The sequence below is a fragment of the Neodiprion fabricii genome, chromosome 2 (assembly GCF_021155785.1).
Source record: "Neodiprion fabricii isolate iyNeoFabr1 chromosome 2, iyNeoFabr1.1, whole genome shotgun sequence".
In the NCBI taxonomy this organism is placed as follows: Eukaryota; Metazoa; Arthropoda; class Insecta; order Hymenoptera; family Diprionidae; genus Neodiprion; species Neodiprion fabricii.
Window position 1 is genome coordinate 7,229,796 of NC_060240.1, and position 10,126 is coordinate 7,239,921.

Sequence of the window (10,126 nt, forward strand, 5' to 3'; positions counted from 1 at the left end):
AAAGTACATGTTCGATGTATCCATGAACTGTTTCGATTCTGAAAAATCTTCGAATAATCCTCCAACAAATCCACTATAAATTATTTTTACATATTTCGGATCAACCTTGAATTTTAGTGATTTCAGTTTACGATTGTCGCGTTTGATAGCCTAGCTCTACAAGAAAATTCAGTACATTAAATTACGTATCGGGATTACATTATACTAATTCTAGGTAGATTTATAACTATACTTCGAATTATTACTTGATTGATGGATTTTGGTTGGAATAGGAATCTTGTGAATAAACATCGTATTTCAGAATAACGACAATACGTGTGGTATTTGAATTTTCTGCAAAAATACCGAAATGGCTTGACTTTTCAACTCTCAAATATACATATACAAATTCTTAGTTACCTAGCAACGCCGGATGTTGAAAACTTTTCATACACGGTTACGGTTTGTGTATTTCCGCCCGCTGGAATCTGTTCGACGCCATTAGTGACGCGCGGCTCGGCAATATTTTAGGCCGTTTATCCTTTAGTTTTTGGTCATTTGTATAGTTATTTTTTAGGTGATAAGTCATCACGATGAGCGACATAGAGGTGAGTTTTCTATACCCGTGTTGAACTTCAATCTACATTGTTAATAAACATATTTTATATCGATGAAAGATCAACTGTAGTCGGCGGTTTGTTGTTTGATCAGTGAAAACCACGCAACGAGTGCCGTTATTGATTTGTAGCCGCTTTACTCCGTGGCGAATTTATCTTTTATTTGGATGTTGTCTACAATTATCAAAACTAGCTATTAAACATTCATTAATATCAAATCCTACCCGGTGGAAAAGAAGTACAACGTATACGACTTATATATAGTTATTAACGCTGCGTCCCTCCCGGTGCTCAGAAATTTAGCCACCCTACAAATTGAGACTAAAATTCTTATCATGCGCCACGTGCCTCCGTCTCAAATATACACAGATAAATTTTAACGTGCGGTGTTATAACCACTCAGATTTATGTATGTATATATAGTTACGTATGTACGAACACGTTCATTTGTACATGCTCATGTGTAAAAATGAACACAAACTATTACGTGTTCTATATTAAGATTATTCAAACTGCTTATACGCATTAATCTAGCGACCAAATTTGCAAGTCACAAGTATATCAATTTAATCATAACCGGAATGAAAGCTTCCGCAAGAGCAGAAATTATATTTACAACAATGTTACGAACCTCGTTTTTCCGTTTGCATTATCTTTTTCATCTCTAATCTGTCGCCAATCGAAAGCATCTTTCGTAAAGTAGTTTTAAATTGCTGGTCATGAAAGAACTAAACAAATGTGAATTATTTCCTGACCATCGGTCAAGTTATTATTTTGCCATTGCTGTTCAGAGGATGTAAATAACCTTTTAAGAAACTTGGTGATAACAAATATGAAACAGAAAAAATACATGAGCTGCTAAATGTAAAATTGGCATCGTTCCACTTTTCTGTTCAATTTCAATCCATCACTGCTATCACATTTTTTTTATTTACTTGTCCTTGACATTTTACTATATTTAGCAGTTTCCAATAAAGATGGTGTTTCATTACCTTAACAGCGCACCGTTTCACGTGTAATTAATCCTTTTCTATTTATTTCTATAATCACTTGAATGCCTTTGTTGCCAAACTTAATGTCAAATTCCAATCCTACCTATCAGTGAATGTCTATTTGAATTGCACTATTTTTCATTATACACCACAAATAATTATGAAAATTTAATTACAGCGAAGTGGTAGTCGCAGCGCTAGCCCCAGAAGGCCAAGAACAGCAGATGGAGGACCGAGAGATTCGCGTTCCAGATCCAGATCACGCAAGTCAAGGGAAAGGAAGGAGAGTCATCGTCCAAACAAGGACTATTCAAGGTCAAGGAGCAGATCAGGTTCAAGAGGTCGTAAACCGTACCGTACCAGCAAATACACAGGGGCTGGACACCGAGGAAGCAGCCGCAGTCGCAGCCGCTCGCCCTATCGGGGTGGGCGCTACTCTCGCAGCAGGTCTCGTTCGTACTCGCGCTCGCGCTACTCTCGCGAGAGAGACAGGAACATTTACCGATCGCACTCCCGCAGCCCCATGTCTTCGAGGCGGCGCCATGTCGGTAACCGGGACAACCCCTGCCCCTCCCGATGCCTTGGTGTCTTCGGCCTATCAATCTATACGACTGAGCAGCAGATTCATCAAATCTTCTCCAAATATGGTCCAGTCGAACGAGTGCAAGTCGTCATTGATGCCAAGGTACTAATACTGTTTCTTTACTTTATCAAAAGGTTCTGCTATTGTTTATGATATATTCCTTTAGTTTTCGTGAATGCGATAATTTATTTCTTTGTGTTTTATACCCTCTTGGCTTTTATTTTTATTGTAATTGACAGGAGGAACAGTAAAAAGGTTTAGGCCAGAGATTTAGAACATTCGCCTGTGAAGTTTGCGCGATCATGTTAAAGGCATCTGGCCACAACTCACTTCTTTGAACGTTACTTCTCCTTTCGTTAGTTTTTCAGAATATACACCATTGTTGCCATTCGGTAGCTATAGGACTATAGGACTATGCAAGATATAGAAGATTCAAGAATATTCGATCTTGGTGGTATTATACGAAGGTTGTAGAAGACGACCTACATCCAAGTCCAACTTTCAATTTTTTATTTAAATCTTTATTTTTTACAATGGTTTTTTTTTTCTTTTTTTTTTCCTCTGATGGTAGGGAAGTTGCGGAATTGGAGATACATTTTTTTCCACAATAAATCGACACCCAACATTTGTGGAATGTCAATTGCATTAGATTATTACTTCATTTCTCAATTTGTATCAAAATTCTTACCAACTCTGACAAAAACTTCATATATCAGGGATTGTGCAGCTTCCCAGATAAACAAATACTTTTGTAATTGTTGAACTTGTCTTTTCAAAGTCCATATGTGGTCTAGTATGAAAGACTGATTAATGGAGGATGGCCGTTTGGTGGTGAATGAACGTGTTTCAGACTGGACGGTCGAGAGGCTTTTGCTTTGTATACTTTGAGTCATCTGAAGATGCTAAAGTCGCCAAGGAACAGTGTACAGGAATGGAGATTGATGGTAGACGGATACGAGTAGATTTTTCTATTACTCAACGAGCACATACACCAACTCCCGGCATTTATATGGGGAAGCCAACTCATTTGCATGATAGAAGTTGGGAAGGAGGATCCAGACGTAGAGAGTAAGTATCAATCCTTGATAAAATGTCAGAAGATGAAGCATCTATTTTTCAAAATTAATGATATTATATAAATTGTATTTTTTAAAACAGAGGGAGTGGATACAGAGGAAGCCATAGGAGGTCACCCAGCCCTTATTATAACAGTAGTAGTCGTCGCCGCACACGCTATGAACGGTCAAGGTCACGGTCATATTCGCCCCGTAAGTCTGATCTAAAATTTTCTTACTGAAAGTAACGTAATTACTCTATAGACGCAACTACGTCATCCTCATGGATTGGGTGTCCACAGAAATAATTACTTCGTACTACTACGATACAGTTGAATAAATAATATAGTGGCATAAGTTATCAAAATACTAGAGTTTCACAGGATGGAATAACTGGCCAAGGCAATGGAAGTTTCCAGCAAACATGATCAAGTTCCACTTCCAGTCTGCTGTAATAATGTTTTCAGTTAAACCATTTTCTGCAATTACAAATCATTGGTTGTATACTAATTTTGAATTCACTATTTTTAACGTCATCATTTTACGAAAACTCCAATTTTCTTTATATTGATTTATCCACTTCATTCACAATACGTGTAATGCAGTAATTATATTTTCTTTCTATGTGCATGAAAGTTTTCTAGCAATTCCGTGATTTGAATATGAGTTGTTGAGGGGCATTTTATTGAATAAACATGAAGAAATAAGTTGAACTACATTGTCTGAACAGATAAGTTGGGGCACATGATTGATGAACGTTCATAGAATGGGAATAATCGCTATAGGACCGCTGAATGTTTTAATTTTGTGTGGACACCCTAGATTCTTTCATTAACACTTCGACAACTTTCATTTTTGGGAGTTTTTGGCGCTATTACGAGTTTCTTAACTGAAGATCGACGCAGAAGCATCCGAGGAATGCATCTAATGAAAGTAGCGGTAGTAACTAAGTGCAATCATTGACATAAGTCAAACAATCATTGTTTTTGTTGCTTAATGAATTTCAGGTCGATATTAAGTGACGCGAGTGTGACGTGAGAGGCCAGGTGTTGGGAGCCATTTGTGTGACTTGATCCTTTCACCTCCCTTACCCCTAACTAGACGGGGGCCAATAATGCAAACGCTACATTCTAACAAACGTATGACCATTCTCACCTTGCTCTAGATCACAATGTATATATCGCTGTATTGCGATGTAGAATAGCATATTTTTGAATATCAGTTAGTGAGCAGTAGGGTGAGAATGGCCCAGAAAAACCTTACTTCCATTATTCATCCATGGTTTTTTTTTATTTTATTTTATTTTTTTTTTATTGCGGTTTTTCCCTTCGTTATGGTTGTAAGGTTTTAGTTATTTTATCGTACGACTATCATGTAAAGGTTGGAATACGATTATTTCACTTTTTGGTTCAACTTTTATTCGTTCGATGTTTTGATGCTTGAGGTTGTATTCCAGCTATTTGTCAATGTACTACCACGCCGTACGAGTGGTAATAATTTGAAATATGTGGTATTCTTAGTAATTTACTACAACAAATAAACCTGAAAATTCGATATAGATTTCTCTAACACATTTGTTTGTTTATAAGGTTTTGAATCAAGAGGTATTGGATGATAGAGGGAAGTTTCAAGTTTGACTCTGAAAAAAATGAAAGGTTTTGAAAAGAAAAATTGAAGACAAGATTTCTGAAGATCTTTCTCTTGCTCGAATGAATTTCAAGATCCCACGAAGGTCTTTCGCGCTTGTGACAAAGAATATGATCCGAATCCGATTCATTTCCGGCTGAGAAGTCTCAAGCCTAGAGGAGCTGCAAGAGCAGTAGAGCAAGCTTCAAGACAGAATCAGAATCATTGGGCATCAGGCCCCTGGCCAGGGCAGGTCGGTGGTAGTCGGGGGTGAAACAGGCTGAAAAAGTTTACGAAAATATTCAAGAATCGCCGAAATTCTCCTTTTTTTTTCTTTTCCTACGGGAAAGTACAGCCATTTCAAGTTTACACCGATCATATTCTTTATCAGTTGAGTTGATTTGGTTATATACAAGATACCCCACAGTAGAAGAACTCATCGATTGATTACAAATAAATGAATGAATAAAAAAATAAAACTAAAATTATCCGCGACTTTCCCATCCCTCCACCATCCCAAAACCTCTAACTTCCTCTAAAACCCCTAAGAACTTTGATTTTGTCTAGAAAATAAGTTAATTGCTATTTCCTAAGCTAGTCAATAAATATTGACTTTCATATTGTAACGAACCGTGTTTTTTCTTTAGTCTTTATTTACCTAGTCCCCAACCATTTTTTTTCTTTTTTTGGTTTAATTTCTGTTAAATGTTATTTAAGCACCTGTATCATTACTAATTGTGTCATCTACAGCTGAAAAATAATTCAATATATCTCAGTTTAATTTTGGAACTAGGAGAATAAGGATTATTAACATTAACTTCACTTACAACTTGTATATATTTATACTCTGGCAACTGATTGCATTATACAAGAAAATGTTGATGCCATGTACCAAGAAAGGGTTTGCATAAACATACTCACTGGTGAGATATGTTGAAATTGCACAATAGAGTAATAATACTCGCATACACCTCAAAGTCTGTTGTTATCACCTTTCCTCTTTTAATGAGTTGAGTAAAAGATGCATTTCCACAACTTTGGTAGATGTGTATCTTTCAGAAGTAAATTAATACTAATTTATAGATTGAGGATTAGTAGGACGTGAAGGCTCGTTGGGTGCTTGTGTTCCTTGTGCTTCCTGGGTTTCCTGGGTTGCTGAAATTGAATAAGTAACATTACAGCCATATCTTATTTACAGTAAGTCATGGAATAAGAATTTAAGTGAGATTATCTTCTTATGTAATACAAACCTTTATAGGAATATTCTAGAGCAGTGGCAATTGTTCTCATGTCACCTTCTATACTTCTTGCCCAATTTTCGGCATCACCAATTTCTTTTAGAGCACTAGAAAAACTTTCGACCAAGTTGAGCCAAGCTTGCGTCTGCTTGGCAAAACTGGTTGCGCTATGCTGCAATTGTTTAGCTTCTGCATCCAATCTCTTTTGATTCAAATAAGCCTGAGCAACCCTGAAGGAAGAAATATTGAAATTAGTGTATATAAAATCAGCTTGCATTGGATCTCACGATACTCACCCAACGTTCAAATGATCAACGAGAGCTTGAGTCAAATTATTTGCTGCCTGAACGGCTTCCTTGCGCTTTTGTTCTGGACATGGTGAATTTTGTGATTTAATTAGTCACACGAAAAAAAAAAAATTGAAATAAATTGAAAAACGAGGTATTTTTTTTACCTTGCCTTTCTTTTCTAGCTGAATGTTTGCTCTGGTGTTCTTTCACAATTGATGACAACATATTGAATGAGAATTATAGTAGGATGTTGGGGTATATTTTTAATAATTGTTTTATTCTTGTTAGATACGTTGTGATTCTAACACAAATTACAGTGACAGATGAGATAACTGGATTCGAATGGGATAAACATGTAGATCGCGTACTCCGTGTGTAATGTAATGATATTAGATTGTATCACAGTCTAATCTTTCTGACTTGCGTGCAGACACCATATCATTGAGTATGGAGTGTACAGGAGGGCAGTCTTAGGGTTATAAAAACTGAGCTGAGTGAGCTGATTTTAGGTATACCTAAGGGTGGCGCTGTTAACCGTAGGTTGCACAATTAACTGTGTAATACCAGGTGATACCACACATCACGTTCGATGTTGTGTCAATCAGCGCCACGTGTTTATTTTATGTACCCTTATTCACCTACAGAATTTTCGCGATTTTGAAAAGTGCTGGAATCAGTTCCTTGGTGCACTATTCCAACGTAATTTTGCGAAAGGAATCGATTGGGCGCAGTCCGAATACGATGCGAGCAACTGATCAAAAGTTACAGCCAAAAAACCGAAACCTGAGTTTTTGCCATTTGCCAGCTGGTGCTATTTCCGTCGTAGAGTCTCGGCTGTTGGTTCTACGCTCTGTTTGTTGCGTTTTCTGAGTTCCTGGGGATCCAATTAGTCGGATAAGGGTCATACAGATCGATTCTGAGACGAAGAATTTTCGGCTGAAAAAATGAAGAAAAAGTAAGGCTAACCCGAAGAGACCCGCTCTTGATGGCGACTCGTCATCCAGTCTTCTCCACTTCCTGTTTCCCACGTTTCTATGTTGCTGCTTTCTTAGCTTTATTCGGCTTTCTTTTCTTTTCTTTTCTTTTTCGCTTTTTTTCTGACATTGTCTTCGCCGTCTTTCTCTGTTCTATTCTCCGCTCTAATTTTTTATCCCTAGATCTTAAATAGTGATATAGAACTAGGCTAAGGTTTTGGAATTAAGACTTTGTTTATTTTTAATTTTGCAATAATGTTTGCCAATATTGTCATGAAAAAAATAATAAATAAACCATTGAACCATTAAACCCCTTTGCATTTTTGGCAAGAATTTTCGCGATTTTGAAAAGTGCTGGAATAAATTCTTTTATGCACTATTCCGACGTAATTCTGCGAGAGAAATCGAGTGGGCGCAGTCCCAGCACGCTGCGATCAACGCATCACAAGTTACAGCCAAAAAACGAGAACCTGTATTTTCGACATTTTTTAGCAGGTGGTTTTTCCTCCGAAATTTCTCTCCTGTTGATCCCACACTCTTTTCGCTACGTTTTCTAAGTTCTAGATCGTCCAATTAGTCGGGAAAGGATCATACAAATCGAATCTGAGACCAAAAAGTTTCGGCCCCAAAAATGGAAAAAAAGTAAGGCTAACCCCTTTGCATTTTTGGCGAAAATTTTCGCGATTTTGAAAAGTGTTTGAGTGAATTCTTTTATGCACTATTCCGACGTAATTCTGCGAGAGAAATCGACTGGGCGCAGTCCCAACACGCTGAGATCAACGCATCAAAAGTTACAGCCAAAAAACGAGAACCTGTATTTTCGACATTTTTTAGCAGGTGGTTTTTCCTCCGTAATTTCTCTCCTGTTGATCCCACACTCTTTTCGCTGCGTTTTCTGTGTTCCTGGTGGTCCACTTAGTCGGGAAAAGGTCATACGAATCGAATCTGAGACCAAAATTTTTCGGCCCCAAACATGAAAAAAAAGTAAGGCTAACCCCTTTGCATTTTTGGCGAAAATTTTCGCGATTTTGAAAAGTGTTTGAGTGAATTCGTTTATGCACTATTCCGACGTAATTCTGCGAGAGAAATCGACTGGGCGCAGTCCCAACACGCTGAGATCAACGCATCAATAGTTACAGCCAAAAAACGAGAACCTGTATTTTCGACATTTTTTAGCAGGTGGTTTTTCCTCCGTAATTTCTCTCCTGTTGATCCTACACTCTTTTCGCTGCGTTTTCTGTGTTCCTGGGGGTCCACTTAGTCGGGAAAAGGTCATACAAATCGAATCTGAGACCGAAATTTTTCGGCCCCAAAAATGAAAAAAAAGTAAGGCTAACCCCTTTGCATTTTAGGCAAAAATTTTCGCCATTTTGAAAAGTGTTTGAATGAATTCTTTTATGCACTATTCCGACGTAATTCTGCGAGAGAAATCGACTGGGCGCAGTCCCAACACGCTGAGATCAACGCATCAAAAGTTACAGCCAAAAAACGAGAACCTGTATTTTCGACATTTTTTAGCAGGTGGTTTTTCCTCCGTAATTTCTCTCCTGTTGATCCTACACTCTTTTCGCTGCGTTTTCTGTGTTCCTGGGGGTCCACTTAGTCGGGAAAAGGTCATACAAATCGAATCTGAGACCAAAATTTTTCGGCCCCAAAAATGAAAAAAAAGTAAGGCTAACCCCTTTGCATTTGCATTTTGGGCGAAAATTTTCGCGATTTTGAAAAGTGTTTGAGTGAATTCTTTTATGCACTATTCCGACGTAATTCTGCGAGAGAAATCGACTGGGCGCAGTCCCAACACGCTGAGATCAACGCATCAAAAGTTACAGCCAAAAAACGAGAACCTGTATTTTCGACATTTTTTAGCAGGTGGTTTTTCCTCCGTAATTTCTCTCCTGTTGATCCTACACTCTTTTCGCTGCGTTTTCTGTGTTCCTGGGGGTCCACTTAGTCGGGAAAAGGTCATACAAATCGAATCTGAGACCAAAATTTTTCGGCCCCAAAAATGAAAAAAAAGTAAGGCTAACCCCTTTGCATTTTTGGCGAAAATTTTCGCGATTTTGAAAAGTGTTTGAATGAATTCTGTTATGCACTATTCCGACGTAATTCTGCGAGAGAAATCGACTGGGCGCAGTCCCAACACGCTGAGATCAACGCATCAAAAGTTACAGCCAAAAAACGAGAACCTGTATTTTCGACATTTTTTAGCAGGTGGTTTTTCCTCCGTAATTTCTCTCCTGTTGATCCTACACTCTTTTCGCTGCGTTTTCTGTGTTCCTGGGGGTCCACTTAGTCGGGAAAAGGTCATACAAATCGAATCTGAGACCAAAATTTTTCGGCCCCAAAAATGATAAAAAAGTAAGGCTAACCCCTTTGCATATTTGGCGAAAATTTTCGCGACTTTGAAAAGTGTTTGAATGAATTCTTTTATGCACTATTTCGACGTAATTCTGCGAGAGAAATCGATTGGGCGCAGTTCCAGCACGGTGCGATCAACGCATCAAAAGTTACAGCCAAAAAACGAGAACCTGTATTTTCGACATTTTTCAGCAGGTGCTTTTTCCTTCGTAATTTCTCTCCTGTTGATCCCACACTCTTATCGCTGCGTTTTCTGTGTTCCTGGTGGTCCACTTAGTCGGGAAAAGGTCATACAAATCGAATCTGAGACCAAAATTTTTCGGCCCCAAAAATAAAACAAAAAGTAAGGCTAACCCCTTTGCATTTTTGGCGATAATTTTCGCGATTTTGAAAAGTGTTTGAATGAATTCTTTT

General features: G+C 38.0%; 2 protein-coding genes across 5 annotated transcripts; one reads left to right on the forward strand and one right to left on the reverse strand.

Annotated features, from left to right (window-relative positions):
• Window positions 1-425: 425 nt before the first annotated feature.
• On the forward strand, window positions 426-5,478 carry LOC124175471 (transformer-2 protein homolog alpha). Of its 3 annotated transcripts, XM_046555766.1 has the most exons (6): window positions 426-587; window positions 1,767-2,035; window positions 2,108-2,273; window positions 3,022-3,239; window positions 3,330-3,439; window positions 4,816-5,478. In XM_046555766.1, the coding sequence occupies exons 1-6, from the start codon at window positions 573-575 to the stop codon at window positions 4,839-4,841; spliced, it is 804 nt and encodes a 267-aa protein (XP_046411722.1). In that variant the 5' UTR covers window positions 426-572; the 3' UTR covers window positions 4,842-5,478. The 3 variants fall into 3 exon arrangements, with proteins under 3 accessions (XP_046411722.1, XP_046411721.1, XP_046411720.1); XM_046555765.1 differs by having other exon boundaries at window positions 1,767-2,273; window positions 4,234-5,478; XM_046555764.1 differs by having other exon boundaries at window positions 1,767-2,273.
• On the reverse strand, window positions 5,187-6,831 carry LOC124175476 (biogenesis of lysosome-related organelles complex 1 subunit 1). Of its 2 annotated transcripts, XR_006869170.1 has the most exons (5): window positions 6,545-6,831; window positions 6,387-6,459; window positions 6,103-6,320; window positions 5,774-6,007; window positions 5,187-5,602 (listed from the first exon to the last, which is right to left on the reverse strand). XR_006869170.1 is itself a non-coding variant. In XM_046555777.1 (4 exons), the coding sequence occupies exons 1-4, from the start codon at window positions 6,603-6,605 to the stop codon at window positions 5,925-5,927; spliced, it is 435 nt and encodes a 144-aa protein (XP_046411733.1). In that variant the 5' UTR covers window positions 6,606-6,831; the 3' UTR covers window positions 5,671-5,924. The 2 variants fall into 2 exon arrangements, 1 of the variants encoding a protein (XP_046411733.1); XM_046555777.1 differs by lacking the exon at window positions 5,187-5,602 and having other exon boundaries at window positions 5,671-6,007.
• Between the last annotated feature and the right edge of the window lie 3,295 nt (window positions 6,832-10,126).